This window comes from Chionomys nivalis, chromosome 8 (assembly GCF_950005125.1).
Source record: "Chionomys nivalis chromosome 8, mChiNiv1.1, whole genome shotgun sequence".
Taxonomy (NCBI): Eukaryota; Metazoa; Chordata; class Mammalia; order Rodentia; family Cricetidae; genus Chionomys; species Chionomys nivalis.
This window is the reverse complement of record NC_080093.1, coordinates 49,934,875-49,951,588: the sequence shown is the minus strand read 5'-3', so window position 1 is coordinate 49,951,588 and position 16,714 is coordinate 49,934,875. Positions and strand designations below refer to the sequence as shown.

At 51.9% G+C, this 16,714-nt stretch overlaps 2 protein-coding genes across 2 annotated transcripts; one reads left to right on the top strand and one right to left on the bottom strand.

Annotated features, from left to right (window-relative positions):
• Positions 1-361: 361 nt before the first annotated feature.
• On the top strand, positions 362-8,359 carry Catsper1 (cation channel sperm associated 1). Its single transcript, XM_057778699.1, has 15 exons — positions 362-377; positions 448-569; positions 621-782; positions 845-1,346; positions 2,226-2,432; positions 4,059-4,172; positions 4,283-4,436; positions 4,737-4,828; positions 4,979-5,122; positions 5,237-5,300; positions 5,454-5,526; positions 5,624-5,684; positions 6,437-6,512; positions 8,076-8,190; positions 8,333-8,359. The coding sequence occupies exons 1-15, from the start codon at positions 362-364 to the stop codon at positions 8,357-8,359; spliced, it is 1,929 nt and encodes a 642-aa protein (XP_057634682.1).
• A 4,009-nt stretch (positions 8,360-12,368) lies between these two features.
• On the bottom strand, positions 12,369-13,836 carry Cst6 (cystatin E/M). Its single transcript, XM_057779677.1, has 3 exons — positions 13,557-13,836; positions 12,896-13,021; positions 12,369-12,549 (listed from the first exon to the last, which is right to left on the bottom strand). The coding sequence occupies exons 1-3, from the start codon at positions 13,794-13,796 to the stop codon at positions 12,466-12,468; spliced, it is 450 nt and encodes a 149-aa protein (XP_057635660.1). The 5' UTR covers positions 13,797-13,836; the 3' UTR covers positions 12,369-12,465.
• Positions 13,837-16,714: the final 2,878 nt, after the last annotated feature.

Sequence of the window (16,714 nt, the reverse complement as noted above, 5' to 3'; positions counted from 1 at the left end):
AGGATGGCAGGTCCACATCACCATAACCAGCTTGGTTTCCTTATTTTACAATAAATAGGTTAGACACAATAATTCCTTTTCGTTTTTGTTTGTTTTGTTTTGTTTAGACACAATAATTCTTGACTCTGAATAATAAGTTCAAAAGGAGTCCTCATGGGTAAAATGAGGCCCAAGCATGTTGGTGACATCACAGAGAGGAGAGTTCCAAGAGAATGGTCAGATCTTCCTAGAAGCCTGGGCCATAGCTGGCACTAAGCTCAGCTTTAGCAGAGAAGAAGGTCCAGAAAAGGTCCTTTGGGTTCTCTACTTGAGCTCTCTTTGTTCCAGGGGCTCCAGTATAGTCATGGATCAACCCTCGAAGATGGACGAGGCTCATCGTGAGGCACACACTGCTAGAACGGATTCAGGCCATCACTCCCACTCACCATACTCCCACGTCCACTACAGACCAGACCACAGTGGAGTCCACTATCCTTGGGAGCCCCCTCACCCTCCGTCTCACTATCATGGCGGATTCCACCACCAAAATGAATCCCAGCACTTCCATGAGTCCTCAGACTCTCAAGATGGTGCCTTCTTCCATCAGTCCCATCACTATAACAAATCCCGCCTCTCCACAGCATCTAGTACTGCCCCTTACCACATGGGTGGGCCCCACGGTGGATCTTATCCCCCTACTGAGTCCCACCACCATCACAGACAGTCCCAAGATGGATCTCATCCCCCTACTGAGTCCCACCACCATCATAGACAGTCCCAAGATAAACATCACTATCATCGAGGTAGTGAGGCTTCGTCCCACTTCTCTACTGCATCATCCAGCAGAAAGGATGCTTCCCACCAGGGAAGATCCCATGAATCCCATCACCAAGCCCACCACGACGGCAGGCATCAATCTACTGAATCCCAACCCCACCAAAAGTCACCTCATTCTGAAGAGAGCCCCTCCCACCAGTCCTTTGAGGGGTCCTCCAAGCAGGGAAAACATTACCACCATGGCGGCCATCATACAGGCCCCCAAGCCACCCATCGCCATGGTGAGCGTCCCCACCATAGAGAGCACCGTTACCACAAAGAACAACATCTTGGCGAGCATCGTCACCCCAAAGAGCATTCCCACCTTCACTATCAGAGCACCTCCCAAGCCTCTATGTCACAGAAGTCCCACAGCACCTTTGGTGTCTCCTCTTCTCGTATGGGAGCCAAAAGCTCAGTCTTCAGTGTGCCTCGCTCCCACTTGACAAGTCGTTCGGGCATCTCTCGTGTTTCCAGCAGAATCCATCCCAAGGAGAGCTCCAGAGAATCCGACTCCTGGAGTGAAGATGACCACATTCAGAGGCGCAAGAGTGAGTCTCTGCTGGGCCTGCAGCTGGACCCCTACTGTCTCTGCTGGGCCTGCAGCCGGACCCTTACTCCCTCACGCAGATTCATGCATATCTAGTCCGGACCTTGGAGCTCAGTTCTCACCTGTATAGCATTCCACCAGCCATTTATTCTTCTTCTGCTCACTGTCTTACCCTTTATTCCTTAAGCTACATGATTCTGGAGGCCACACAGTGTACATGATTCTGGAGGCCACACAGTGTTTCTTCATTTAGCCACTGTTTTATTCATTTGCGTGTCCACGTTCTGACCGCTGAGGTCCGTGTGTCCACGTCCTGACCGCTGAGGCCCGCGTGTCCATGTCTTGACTGCTGATGCCCGCGTGTTCTCATCCTTACCACTGAGGCTTCCATGTCCATGTATTGACCGTTGAGGCTCTCATCAAATGTGGATACCTCAACTGTTACAGTATCCCAGGCTCTGTGCCTACAGTTTAGCAAAAATAGCAACAGTCTCATGAACAATCAGAGAGAGGCAAGTGACTTTCTGAATGGGAACAGGAAAAGTAGTCAAGGAAAGGGACGATTTAGCAGGATCTTAAACAGGAAAGAGATCACCAAGAGGGCAGGACGGTGACAAGAATTAGGTTTTCTTTGAGTTTCCAGATGAACAAAGGTATATCTGTAGGATCAGGAACTCTTAGGACCCGCCAAGCCAAATCCCAAACATCTTGGTCTCTAAAGTGGAAGGTTTAAGGACTGTGGTTCCATGGCCAGCACAGGGCAAGCATAGTGTCACATTAGTGAATGGGCAAGAGGAGGGATATTCGTTTGGGAGGGTTTCCTGGGATCACTACACCCCATCACTGCCTGCCTGGGCATAACTTTCTGACTTACTTTCAGGGACCCAGCGGACCCACAAGAAGCTGCGTTCTGGGAATATCTTCCAATTGATTTGGGGGAAAATATGTCGCCTCATTTGGGGTCTCCGACAAATGATGATGTCACTGACTCAGTCCCTGGGCTTTGAGACCTTCATCTTCATCGTGGTCTGCCTCAACACAGTCGTCCTTGTGGCCCAGACCTTCACTGAGCTAGAGATCAGAGGTGGTAAGAGTCAGGTGCCACTATCTATGCTGAAGACAGTTGAGACTCCAGGACTTCCCATGAGCCTGAGCCAGTGCCAGGCAGTCTTTGAAACCTGTTACTTCATCTTCATTCTCTGGCAACTCGGTGGCCATCGGAGAACAGTAATAGTAGTAGTAGTTTATCAAGACAGGGTTTCTCTGTAGCTTTGGAGCCTGTCCTAGAATTCACTCTGTAGACCAGGCTGGCCTCGAACTCACAGAGATCCACCTGCCTCTGCCTCCCAAGTGCTGGGATTAAAGGCGTGCGCCACCACCGCCCGGTGGGGAATGTTATTTTAAGGTTTTGCTTTTGTTTATACTCCATTTGTTTAACTCTGTGAAGCTGTGATTCTTTCCCTGTCTAAAACACCCAATGGTCCTAAGAAAAAGCTGACTGTTCAATAGGCAGGAGCAAGTATAGTTGGCGCTGGCAAGCAGAGAGTATAAATAGGAGAACAGGGGAAGAGGAGGACGTCAGAGGCCAGCCAGCCACCCAGCCAGCCAGCCAGCCAGCCAGCCACCCACCCAGCCACCCAGCCACCCACCCAGCCAGCCAGCCAGTCAGCCACCCAGCCACCCAGCCAGCCACCCACCCAGCCAGCCAGCCAGCCAGCCAGCCAGCCACCCAGCCAGCCATCCAGCCACCCAGCCAGCCGTCCAGCCAGCCAGCCAGCCAGCCGCCCAGCCACCCAGCCAGCCATCCAGCCAGCCACCCAGCCACCCAGCCAGCCACCCAGCCATCCAGCCAGCCATCCAGTCACCCAGCCAGCCACCCACCCAGCCACCCAGCCAGCCACCCAGCCACCCAGCCACCCAGCCACCCAGCCAGCCACCCAGCCATCCAGCCAGCCAGCCACCCAGCCACCCAGCCACCCAGCCACCCAGCCAGCCATGGAGTAAGAGTGAAAGTAAGATGTGCAGAAGTAAGAAAAGGAAAAAGCCCAGAATCAAAAGGTAGTTGGGATCATTTGAGTTAAGAAAAGCTGACAAGGAACAAGCCAAGCTAAGGCCGGGCATTCATAACTAAGAATAAGCCTCCATGTGTGATTTATGTGGGAGCTGGGTGGTGCCCCCCCCCCAAAAGAGCAAAAAGTTACCAACAACAGGTGACATTCTCAGAAGTAGAAATATTGCTGGAGACTACTGCAGAAAACCCAACTGTAGGCGGTGCTGTTAATGATGGAGCCACCAGGTGGCGCATATGCCCTAAATATATTGCTCAGGGGGCGTGGTGGGGGAGTCCCGGGTCTAGCGGAAGAGCCTGGAGACCTCCACCAGGAGGCCCCGGAAGGGTAAAAGCGGGAAGACTGAGAATGCTGGCCTCTAAAGCCCAGTAGAGCAAGATGAAGAAAAAGATTCACCACACGCCCACAGTCCAAGGCTGCAGTTTTAGGACACTTTAAATGCTTTTATGCTTACAAGTTTCCAGGCCACCAGAGCTACCGAATAAGGCTTTGTCTAAATAAACAAAACCAAACCAAAAGAGAACCCAGCCAGGGACAGCCTGGGTGTTTGGCCTACATGAGGTTCTAGAGAGGAAGGAAAAAGCTGGGCTGTGGGGTCAGGATGTTGCGGATTGTCACTAAAAAAGCCTCTGGTGTCCCCACAGAATGGTACTTCATGGTCTTGGACTCCGTTTTCCTCTCGATCTACGTAATAGAAGCCGTGCTCAAGCTAATTGCCCTGGGCCTGGAGTATTTTTATGACCCATGGAACAATCTGGGTGGGTGGGTAGGTTGTGGGAGGAAAGAGGGACAGAGATGGGACTCTAGCTTAGGGGAACTTGTGGGTCTCTTGTGCCCTTCCGCAACCCAAGCACCCGTCTACCCTCAGACTTCTTCATCATGGTCATGGCGGTGCTGGACTTTGTGCTTATCCAGATCAACTCCCTATCCTACTCATTCTACAACCACAGCCTGTTCCGGATCCTCAAAGTCTTCAAGAGCATGCGGGCTCTGAGGGCCATCCGGGTCCTTCGGAGGCTCAGGTCATTTTCACCAAGGCTCCTTGTCCTGGCGTGGAAATTCTAAAGGGAAAGGGCACAGGGACCTGGATTTCCAGGGAGTCCACTGTGACCTGTTCCAGGGAGGGTGGTGGGTTGGCACCGTGACCCCTTGCATGCTTGGGATGAGCCTCCCTCGTGTTCTTGCAAGGATAATAGCTCCATTTTTCAGGGGAGCACGGGGACAGGACTGAGTCACCAGTGAAAAGGGACCCCCTAATTTTAGTATCCAGTCTGGTTTCGGGTGCCCACTAACTCAGACTCTGCCTTCACCACCACCCACAGCATCCTCACCAGTCTCCACGAGGTGACAGGGACTCTGAGCGGATCTTTGCCGTCAATCACAGCCATCCTTACCCTCATGTTCACCTGCCTCTGTATCCTACGCAGTGGAGGTTGGGCGGCTGCTGGCCTAGGGCAGATGGGAGCGGGGAGCAGCAGGTCTGGAAGGGACTAGGTGAAGCCTGGTGAGAGGTGGGTACGGTAGCCGGGGTTCTGATTCTGGTTTCACCCTGAGCAGTTGCTAGTCCTCTTCTCTGTGGTGCTCCGGGCGTTGTTCCGGAAATCGGACCCCAAGCGTTTCCAGAACATCTTCACCACCCTGTTCACCCTCTTCACTATGCTCACCTTGGATGACTGGTCCCTCATCTACATAGACAGCAGGGCCCAGGGTGGGCAGATGCTACTGGCTCCGTTACATCTGTCATCTGGGGGCTGCTGATTCCTGCTGGAAAGGGTGGGAGTTGGGGAATGCCTTTTGATTGACTGCTGCTTTCCCTCCCCAGGGGCCTGGTATATAATCCCCATCCTCATGATCTACATCATCATTCAGTACTTCATTTTCCTCAAGTGAGGCACCTGTCTGACTGCCCAGCTTCACCATGGCTCTCTCCCTAATCCACCCCAGCCCTTACTCCACTTAGGCCACACTGGACTCAAAGGATAGTACGTGGCCTCTTCCCTGGTGTCCCCTTTAAGAGAACTTCACTGTCCCCTCTGCAGCCTGGTGATTGCTGTCCTGGTAGATAACTTCCAGATGGCGCTTCTCAAAGGCCTCGAGAAAGTGAAGCTGGAGGTACCACACACATGGGGAGAGGCCGGGGATGGAGAAACGGTGTTCCAGGTGTGGGGCCAGGGAAGAAACCCTGAGATAACTGAGGCCTTTTATCTAGAAAGCTGCCCGGGTCCACGAGAAGTTGCTGGATGACTCTCTGACAGAGCTCAACAAAACAGGTACTGGCCAGCCCCTCCTTGGCATTCCTCCCGCTCCTGAGTAGCCAGGCGGCTTCAGGACGGTAGAGTCTGGGACGTGAGAGGACTAGTCAGGGTTCGGACTTCGTTCCAGAGGCCTCTAGATTATACTCTAAAAGTCAATTCAATTCAGCAATTTTGTTTTGTTTTATTTTGTTTTTTGAGACAGGGAAAATAGACACACAGAGAGAATAAAAATAAATACATTTTTGGGGGGACAGAGAAAGAGAGAGGAAGAAAAAGAAATGAACACAGAACCTGAGCTTCAGGACCCTGCTCTGAGATCAGCAAAGCAGACCCCCACCTATGACTGATAGGTTACCTTAAGTGGAAAAATAAATGAATTGGCTCCAGATAGCAAGTTAAGAATGCAAAGAATTTGGGGAGTGGCTTGACCAGTACTAGAGCGGCCATCAGAATCTGGGATCTGGTCTCCACTATCTCTCTTCTGTTGCCCTTTTGTATGGTTTGGTCTTTTTTTGGAGGGAGGAGTCAAGACAGGTTTTCCTCTGTGTAGCCCTGGCTGTCCTGGAACTTGCTCTGTAGACCAGGTTGGCCTCAAACTCACAGTGGTTTGCCTGCCTCTGCCTCCTGAGTGCTGGGATCAAAGTCATGCGCCACCACCGCCTGGTTAAGATCTCCCTTGTACTTCCCTGCCTGGTGGGATTCCTCTGCCTTCTTGAATCAGTCATTCGCCTGGACACCCTCCTGCCCACGCCCCTCTCTCCATGCAGATGCTGAGGCCCAGATGAGTGACAGTGCCTTGCAGGCGCAGTTTATTGAGAGGATGTTCAGCACCATGACAGAGAGGTGAGGGGGTAGGAGGAAAGGGAGGCCTCTTCTAGAGCAGGCTGGCCTCGAACTCACCGAGATCCACCTGCCTCTGCTCCTGAGTGCTGGGATTAAAGGTGTGCACCCCCACCGCCTGGCCTCTTTTCTCTTTATTAAAGAAGCAGCCTGACCCTTGTCAGATTCAGGCTCCATGACAGTGCCAGGGGCCCCATGAGAAGTCACACTGCATGACCGCCACTCGGCTCCACACTCCAGAGTCTTTGCTGGTTCATTGGAGTCGGACAGGTTTCAGCCACGTGGAAGGTTGAAGGGGGACTGAGAAGCTCCAGAAGGAGCAAGAGAGTAGTGAACATAGGTGGATAGATGGTTCTTTAGACTGAGTGGGCGGATCCAGGGGCGACCATGCAGGCGCAGGGGTGGGTAAGTATGGAACAGTGCAATGGCTGGACAGGCGAGCGACTGGCTGGGCACATGATGGATAGGCAGGTGGTTGAGTGGGTCCATGTTTAGGCTTGTGTAGATGAATGGGCAAGAAGATGGGTATGAAAAATAAGTATATGGCAGGATGTGTGATTAAGAGGTAAACCGTGGCTGATGTCTTTATGACAGACAGGGATATTTTGGGGATTGGACAACAGGCAGACTCACCGAGTATAATGGTGTGCACTGGTAACCTCAGCTCCTTGGGAGGCTGAGGTGGAAGGATCACAAGTTCAAAGCCAGTCTGGACAACTCAGCAGGAACTCATCTCAAAATGTTAGGGGCAAGAAGAGATGGTGATGTTTGTAACGTGCTCTCAGTGCAAGCATGAGGACCAGAGGCAACACCCACGGATAACTCTGGGTATGGCAGTGCATTCCTGTACCTGCAATCCTGGTGGAGGCAGTAAAGTCAGCAGGATCCCTGTCTAGCCAATCAGTGAGCTCCAGATTCAATGGCAGACACCAGCTTCAAAGATAAAGTGGAAGTCTGGCAGTGGTGGCGCACACCTTGACTCCTAGCACTCAGGAGGCAGAGGCAGGTGGATCTCTGTGAGTTCGAGGCCAGCCTGGTCTACAAAACGAATTTCAGGACAGCCAGGGCTACACGGAGGAATTCCTGTCTTCAAAAACACACAAAAAGAAAATGAAACAAACCCCAAACAACAGCAACAACAAAAGTGGAGAACTAGAGGAAGATAACCAAGGCTGACTTCTGCCTCCACACACATGCACACATTCATGTGTGTCCACATGCACACATGTGCACAATAACATACACAAAATAATGATAAAGGGGCTGGAGAGATGTCTCAGTGGTTAAGAGCTTTGCCTGCTTTTTCAAAGGTCCTGAGTTCAATTCCCAGCAACCACATGTGTTCACAACCATCTGTAGTGAGATTTGGTGCCCTCTTCTGGCCTGCAGGCACACATGCAGGCAGAACACTGAATACATAAAAAAAATAAATAAATCTTTAAAATAATAATAATAAATAAATAAAATCTATAAAAGAGGGACACACTGGAGATAGCGGTCTAGGTCATGGCAAGCAGAGCCACGTTAGGGCCTAGGAACCCAGTCCTTGCCTCTGCCCGACTCCAGGCAGCGGGAGCTCCACTTCCGGTACCTACAGTTGGTGGCATCGGTGGAGCAGCACCAGCAGAAGTTTCGTTCCCAAGCATCTGTCCTCGATGAGATTGTCGACACTGCATTTGAGGTGAACCAGGAAGGATGAGAGGGGGAAAGGTAGAGAGAGGGTTGGGGGAGGAGCTCTTACCCAGAGTGGTTCTGAGTAACAGGTGTGGCATTGGCAAAGGCTGGCCCTGGCTCTCTTACACACACCCTATTTGACCCCACAGGCTGGAGAAGAGGATTTCGGGAAATGACCCTGAGGAGTACCACCATATTGACTTGAGTCTTTGGCAAGTGGCTGACCAGGATGGGTTGGGACAAGTCCCTAACTCTGCTGGCATTCTTACCCAGAACCATGCTGGACTCAAGTCCCAACAGAGTTTTAAAAAGCCCAGGTGGCTCTGTGTCCTCACTGGCTAGCCTGAAGCGAAAGTAGGGGAGTTGGAGAGTGTGCTGCAGGCATGTGTCGAGTTGCATGCGGGGTTGGAGAGTGTGCTGCAGGCATGTGTCGAGTTGCATGCGGAGTTGGAGAGTGTGCTGCAGGCATGTGTCAAGGTTGCATGAGGAGTTTGAGAGTGTGCTGCAGGCATGTGTCGAGTTGCATGCGGAGTTGGAGAGTGTGCTGCAGGCATATGTCAAGAGTTGCATGTGGAGTTGGACAGTGTGCTGCAGGCATGTGTCTAAAGTTGCACACAGAAGGGCTCCTCTTGTATCTCTCCCAGTCTCACCAGGTCCCAGCCTCCCAGCTCAGAGCAACAATGCTTTCGAAGGGATCAAAAGGGTAACACAGAAAGAGGAGCCTGTTGCTGGGTGGTGGTTCCAGGACAGCCAGGACCATTACACAGAGAAACAAAACCAAAAAGCAAGAAAAAGGAAAAAAGGAGCCCAGGGTAGTGATGGAGGAGCAAATTCAAAGTCTTCTGCTAATTGGAGAAACGCCTGTCTGGCCTGAGGTCGGGAGAAAAAGAACAGACTGGAACATCCCAGAATCATCAGGATTTCATGAGACTCCAGACATGGGTTCCAGCACCCAGGAACTCAGGCTTACCAGGAGCCCCAGCATCTAACATAAGGGTACCTACCCAGTGGGAATATTAGGAACCCAAAAAGTCAATGGTGGTGCACACCTTTAATCCCAGCACTCAGGGGGCAGAGGCAGGCGGATCTCTGAGTTCAAGGTCAGCTGGTCTGACAGCCAAGGCTACCCAGAGAAACCCTGTCTTGAAAAACCAAAAATAAATAAAAATTAAAAAGAACCAAGAGGTTTGAAAAAAGTGGGGGAAGAGCTAGTGTGACGGCTGGGTGGTTAAGATCACTTGCTGATCTTCCAGAGAACCCAAGTTCAGCTCCCAACACCCACATCAGACTGCTTACAACCACCTGTAATTCGGGTCTAAAGGACCTGACAGTTTCTTTTAGCCTCCATGGGCACTGCATTCACATGCTCAACCCACATACAGACATGCATGCATGCACACAAAATATTCCAAAAACCCCTAGAGGTTAAAGGTCACTGATATCCCCTTCCCCACCCATGTGAGACTACGAAACCTAGTAAAGGGGTAGAGGAGGCCTTTAACCTTCCTGCTCAGAGCCGATCAGGACAGGGCCATGTGACATGGACCAACTACTGTTCGAAGAAGGACACAGAAAATGGCTGCTTCCGTCAGGCTGCTTTAGATGAGTCCCACATGCATGGTCCAAGCCCTGGAAGGATGTCCAGAGAGAGCCCGTGTCCACATGGGACTGCCAGCAGGACACTTGTCTGTGCTAAGCATTGAGTAACGTGATGCTCACTCCTGGTCCAGGGTCTCCCCACCAAGGGTTAGCTGTCTTCCATCATTTATAGCAACCTTACTCTTAGTGGAGGCCAGTCCAGGGGTCACGTAGCCTGGAGGGACTCTAGAATGGGAGTTGGAGGGTGGTCGGACCAACACCCACCCTGACCACTGACTTTTGCCAGGAAGCAGTGCAATCTCTGGGACTTTAAGTCAAACATTGCTTGGTGGAAACTCCTCTCCTAAACTTTCTTAGTCACGCCTAGGCCCAGGAATACACCAAGCAGAGGAAATGCCATCTGGGATTTGGGCACAGGTTCCAGGGGTGGAGGAACCACTACATGGGCTTTCTGGAGTCCTGCCTCTCCCCAGGCCTCACACATTCATTCAACAAGTATTTCCTGCCATTTGCCCTGTACCGGCTCCAGCTCCATGCTGGTATCTCCTGCTTGGTAAACCCTGGGAAACCTTCCAGACAGTGACTGCATAGCACAAACTGAACTGCTGTGGGTATCAGGTTCCAGTAGACGCAGGGCTACAAGTGTCCCCTATGTCAGTATCAAATCCAGACCCTCAGTGTGTCAGCTTCCCAGGTGGCACTCTGTCTCCATTCTCTCCCTGATGTGGCCTTTGAGGGCTGTAGACAGGACCCCAGTTGTAACTGCTGCTCATGAGGCCATAGCGTTGGGAGGGATGAGGGGGTCAGACAGGAACAAGAGAGGTGTGAGGCCTCTCTTAGAAAGGAGAAGGCATGAACTGTGACAAGCGGTGTCTGGTCACTCTTCACACCACCCTGTGATGCCAGCTTGAGTCTAGCACCTGCTAGTGCTCTCAAAGCAACCAGTGACTATGGCCTATCCCCAGGGTAGACGTGTGTTAGCGTGTCCCCAGGGTAGATGTGTGTTAGCGTGTCCCCAGGGTAGATGTGTGTTAGCGTGTCCCCAGGGTAGATGTGTGTTAGTGTGTCTGAAGCAAGACTTCTGGACACGGCTCAAGGGCTGGCTTGCAAGGTTGGGGAGCTCATCTCTAGGTTACTTGCTGCACGTATTTTCTGCCTGTAGTCTCTACTTGTGTGTTTCTAGGCTGTGTTTCTAGCATTTTCAGGGCATGTTGCATGTGGTTCCTGTGACTGGCCCCACCTCTTTCATTTGACCATGTGTATGACAGGAACTGTAACCACAGCGAAGCCCACAGAGAACGTACTACCTGTTTCCTCCAATCCAGCAGGACACTGGATGGACCCTGCCGCCTCCTGCGAAAACAGCCCTCCAGGGTAGCAGGCTGGCTCTTGTTCCCTCTGGTGTTCCAACGCCCAGGGCCCAGGTTCTTTTAGGAATCTTGCCCAAAGCAAAGCACTGAGAAAATCCCTCTTGGGAGGATGCGAGAGGCAGGTCCCTAACTTCACGGCCTCTTGGCCTATGGGGATGCTGATGGAGAGGAGGTCACTTCCTGCCACCAGTGTGCAGGAGAATATTTGTGACCTAGGAGCCAAGTGCCCTGGAGCCCACAGAGCTGAACATCGGTGCACGTCTTACACTACTCCCAGTACTGAGAGTTTAGCGGGCTTCCCTCAAGTGTTTATAGTGTGGGCCTGACCAGATCGCAAACTGCCTGCAGTCCCCTCGATGTAGCCAGAGTCATGTCCTGTGAGGCCAGCTCTGGACCAGTACCAAGGCCTCAAAGACTGAAGTTTGGAACTTGACATTCCCCCATATGTATGCGGTCAAACATTTCAGACACTGAGACATGAAGTGCTGTGTTTGCTGTCCCAGAATGTTCCTTGCTGAAGGGAGAAAAGATTATTGTGAGCTCCCTGTAATTCTGCTGTCGGATGCTCTGCACCACTTCCTCATCTGAGAGCAATGAAAAGATCTGTGCCACTAATAAACATGCTGGCCTGGGTCATCAGCCCTTGCAGCCCTCCTGATGGCAGTTTCTGACTATCTTTTCTCTTCTCCATCCACCCTGTCAGAGTTCCAGCATGAACCCAGGAAGAGATGTTGCTCCTGTTCACACAGACGTCCTCTGTAACAGTCTCAGGGCTTCATCCTTTGTTTTTGTTTGGATGGTTTGGGTTTTTTGTGTGTTTGTTTGTTTGTTTGTTTTCGAGCCTGGATTTCTCTGTGTAACAGCCCTGGCTGTCTTGGAACTCACTTTGTAGACCAAGCTGGCCTGGAACTCCCAGAGATCTGCCTGCCTCTGCCCACTGAGCACTAGAACTAAAGGTCTGTGCCACCACCGCCTGGCCCATCATCCCTCTTCTGTAACATTCCTTCTCCCTTACCTCCAAGACTACTGGAAGTGTCTGAAGAACCTCTTCCCTATTGAGGGATGCACCCTCAGTACTGCCTCAGGCCAGTCAGCAGGGGCTCTCTGGGGGTTACAGCAGAGTGCCTGTCAGCTGAAGAGTTCTGAGAGTCACTGGCAGCCCAGTGAGAGCAGGGATGAGTGAAGTACACAGGAGAACTCAATGCAAGAAGTCACACTAAGAATTTATTTCAGCAGATGGGGCCCATGGCCCTGAGGTCCCTCCACCACTGTGCTGGTTCCCATGGGATCTCGTCACTGTCCCCTGGGGCAGGTTACACCACCTTACAATCATGCTTCAGAAGCTGAGTGGTGTTCTGCCAGGGGACTTCAAGGAGCTCAAAGTTGCAGCGCAGCTTCTGAGGAGAGAACATGGTGGACAAGGAAGGTGAGCTTGGTGCCAGCCTCCTCCTCCCAGCAGTCAGCCTCCTGCCTGCCACATCTCTCTGCAGCCAGGGATAGACGACCAGTGGTACCCAAACATGGTGTCAGATGTCAGGAGATGATCCCAGGTCTATCAGGCAACTCCCACCCCAAGAAGAAACCCCAATCTATCCTCCCTGTACCCCACCCTGGCCTGAGTCACACAAAGACCAGACAGGACAGGTCCAGCCAGGCCTTTGCCTGGCCAGATAGACAAGTCAGGATGGGCAAGCTAAGAGCCTCAGACGCTGCAGAGAGCTGGACTGGCATCAATGTTGTTACCTCTTGCTGCACTCCTGCGGCCAGAGGGCAGGTGGTGAGGTCCATGTGATCTCCAGAGACTCTGGTCTTTCTGCACTCTGTACTCTCTAAGTCCATAGTCAGATAGTACTTGAGGCCAGCCACCAGCTGGGAAAAGACGGGCAGGTCAGAGATACCTGGGAGCCCAACCGAGGTACGCGTCTACACTTTCCCTCCAAGTCTTCAACTTCGCCTGGCAAATGCAACACTCTGGCCTAAGAATTCAGACCCGGAATGAAGGTGGGGCTTCTAGGTGTAACCTGGGGTGGAGGCAAAGCTGCAGGCCCCGCAGGAGATCGTAGAGCCCCTGTGCACACCTGTCCGTAACTGGGGCAGATGTGGAGAATGGCGGGTGATACCTGCTCTGCCTGGGGCCCCTCCCACTCCATCTAATACAGTTAGGGAAGTGAGGTTAGTGATGCCAAAAATGATTAAATCCTGAATTTTTTTATATTTAGGTAACGTTGGTTGCCATAGGTTTTGTCATTTGTCCGTTTTTGTTCGTTTTTAACTATTTTGTAAAATGGGCTCGGCGTCATGGTTGTCTTAGTGCTGTGTGGTATCCGGCCATCAGCTCTTCGGCCTGTCCCTGTCCCTCTCCTTCTCCACAGCCACTCTGTCCCACCACCAGCAGCCACGATACCTGATACGCTGCATCGACGATTTTGGTGTCTCGGAAGTAGTAAAGGCTGTTGCTGCCCATATTGTAGGTGCTCACAGCGACCTGCGCGGCCCTCTGCACCCGGGGATCGTTGGGAGACAGGTTTTGGCGTTCTCCGATCCTGCGGCTTCGCAGCTCGGCGCGGACGTCCGGGGACAGAGTCAGGAGGCAGAGTGCGAGCAGGGCCAGGCCCATCGCCAGCGGGAAGTGAGGACGCTCCATAGCCCCAGATGTCAGTGCCAGAGCTCCGTCCTGCGCGGCTTTTACAGGCTCTCGGGCCCCGCCCGGCTCCGCCCACCACCTGCCCTTCTCCCTTAGCAGGCCTGGGCCCGCTGCAGGTGCCTGGAGGCGGGTGTACCACCCCCACCTAAGTCCTGGAAGGACCAGGGGTGGCGCGGAAGTTCCAGAACCTCTACGTGTAAGGTTGCTGGCCTGTCATCCCTACCATCCACGAGGGAGAGGACAGTGACAGTTCACCAGAGTCAAGGGCCACCCGCAGGGACAGGACCCTGAACCTGAAGTGTGAACTGCTAAAAGCAGCTACCATTGAGATCTTACTATGGCCGTCGCTTTCTTGCGCTGTAATTCTTAGAGAAATTGCAACCTCGGGCCTCCATTTCTTCTTCTGGAAAATAAACCTAAGGATTCAATGAACTGACATAAACAAAGCACCTCCGAGCAGCTGGGTGCTGTGCAAACAGTAGGTAGGTAGACAGGAGTCTGTACTACCGAAGTCACACTACTGGATTCTCACAGCCACCATGACATGGGGTGACTGGAGCTTGCGCTTTGCAGAGTTGGGAACAACACAGAAGGGAGAACTAATTACTGAAAGACATGAGCTGGTCCCCAGCAAGTGAGGACCTGTGTGTGTGTGTGTGTGTGTGTGTGTGTGTGTGTGTGTGTGTGTGAGATAAAACAAGGTTTTCTATGTCCGAGGCTGACCTTGAACTTGTTGTGGAGTTCAGGATGACCTTGAACTGATTTTTCTGGCCTCTACCTTAACGTACTGGGATTACCATCATATTTTTATGTGGTACTGAAAAATTAATCCAGGGCTTCCGGCGTGTTAGACAAGTGCTCTACCAAATGACGCTACAGCCCCATTTAGTTTTGTTGGGCTGGAACTTAGGATCTTGTGTCTGCTGGGCAAAACTTTACCGCTGAGCTGTAATCTTCAGCCCTCTTTCTACTCCTTTTCAGACAGGGCTTTGTCCAGTCTCCCAGCCGACCTGACCTTGCTCTGTAGCCAGGCAGGCCTTCAATCTTGGACTCTCTAACTTCAGGTTAGGGATTACAAGCCTATGCCACCAGCACCAGCTCAAATCTGTGGTTTTGTTTTGTTTTTGTTTTGTTTTTCGAGATAGAGTTTCTCTGTGCTGCTTTGCAGCCTGTCCTGGAATTCGCTCTGAAGACCAGGTTGGCCTCAAACTCAGAGATCCACCTGCCTCTGCCTCCCGAGTGCTGGGATTAAAGCTGCGTGCCACCACTGCCTGGCTTCAAATCTGTGTTCTTGCCAGGCGGTGGTGGCGCACGCCTTTAATCCCAGCACAAGGGAGGCAGAGGCAGGCGGATCTCTGTGAATTCAAGGCCAGGCTGGTTTACAGACTGAGTTCCAGGACAGTTAGGACTGTTACACAGAGAAACCCTGTCTTTAAAAAACAAAAACAAAACAAAATCTATGTTCTTAATCCAGAATGAATTTGAAAGGTGAGAACTGCCCCAAAGGATGGAGTCCTTCCAGTTGCCATCTTACTAACTGGGTGGCTTTGGATAAGTCACTCGGGCCTCAGTGTCCTGTGGGGAAAGGAGAGACAATTCTTACCTCCTAAAGCTGCTCTGACAACAGTGGTTCCAGGCCAGGGACACTGGGCATACCCTAGGAGTACCTGCAAATTCGGAAATCCTGTAGTATTTTGGAAGAACCCCGTGACTGCTTAGGGATTTGGCACTGCTCCCTTCCCCAAGGGTCTTTTATTTTGTTTGTTTTTAATCAGTTCATTCCCTTTTTTGCCTCTTATCTTTTTTTCCTGTTTTGGAGGAGGAGGAGAGGGGATGCTCATACCTCTGTGTGGGGAGGAAGTGGACACATGCCATTGCATGCACATGTAGATGGTCAAAGGTCAAAGGTCATCTTTCCAGAGCTGGTTCCTCCTTCTACCATATGAGTTCTGACATTTGAACCCAGGTTTTCAGCCTTGGTAGCAAACATCTTAACACACCTCCCCCAGCCATCTTCCTGGCCTTCCTTGGCGATCTTCAATGGGACTTGGAAGGAGCAGGGCTTTCAGCTCCTGGTAGACGATTAGTATTTGACTAGATACTCTGCTGTGGTAAGGATAACACACAGTACACCCTTCCCCCAATGCCAGGGTCAGGAGGCAGTGATTTCCCAGCCCAGAGTGTCATCTTCACCCCATCCAGCTACACGCTTGCTCCACCTGACAGCCCCTCATGAAAGACAAACTGCCAATGACAGGCATGGTGTCTCCCACCTGTGATCCCAGCACTGGGCAGCAGAAACAGGCAGATCTCTGTGAGTTCAAGGCCAGCCTGGTCTACAGAGTGAATTCCAGGTCAGGGCTACATAGTAGACTTGTGAGGCTTTGTATCAAATACACACACACACACATACATACGTACGTACGTATGTACGTACGTACGTATGTATGTATGTATGTATGTATGTATGTGTTTGATTCTTATAGTCTTAACCGGGCAGGGGCCCTGAGTTGAGGGACCCTGGTGAGGAAGTAGAACAAGAAACGGGACAACTCACAAGGGAGTCGCGGGTGAAGCAGCTCCAAGCAGCCAGGGAGCCTCTCAGCTCCGAGCTCACACAGCTCACCTGGCGTGGAATCCAGTCACAGTACCACCTACGGCTCCCTCAAAAATCCCTCATGGGGAGGGGCTGGGGAGATGGCTTGGTGCCCACCGCAAGAGCATGTGGATCTGAGTTCAGATCCCCAGCACCCACAAAGTAGATGGGGAGGTTCTTGGAGTTCATTGGCCAGCCAGACTGGCAGAACTGTGCGCCTCCAATTTACTGAGAGATTCTGTCCCAAAAAATAAGGAGAGCAACTGAAGAAACCACTACTGAATTCTGGCTTCTACACGCGTTACTGACCCTTGAGAGTAGA

Coding starts and splice junctions, on each gene's coding strand:
- Catsper1 (XM_057778699.1), top strand. Junction 783..844: donor TAAACATCACTATCATCGAG/GTAGTGAGGCTT, acceptor GCTTCCCACCAG/GGAAGATCCCATGAATCCCA. Junction 5,527..5,623: donor TCGAGAAAGTGAAGCTGGAG/GTACCACACACA, acceptor CCTTTTATCTAG/AAAGCTGCCCGGGTCCACGA.
- Cst6 (XM_057779677.1), bottom strand. CDS start 13,796: ATGGAGCGTCCTCACTTCCCGCTGGCGATGGGCCTGGCCCTGCTCGCA. Junction 13,022..13,556: donor TCGTCGATGCAGCGTATCAG/GTATCGTGGCTG, acceptor GTCTTTTCCCAG/CTGGTGGCTGGCCTCAAGTA. Junction 12,550..12,895: donor CCGCAGGAGTGCAGCAAGAG/GTAACAACATTG, acceptor TTCTCTCCTCAG/AAGCTGCGCTGCAACTTTGA.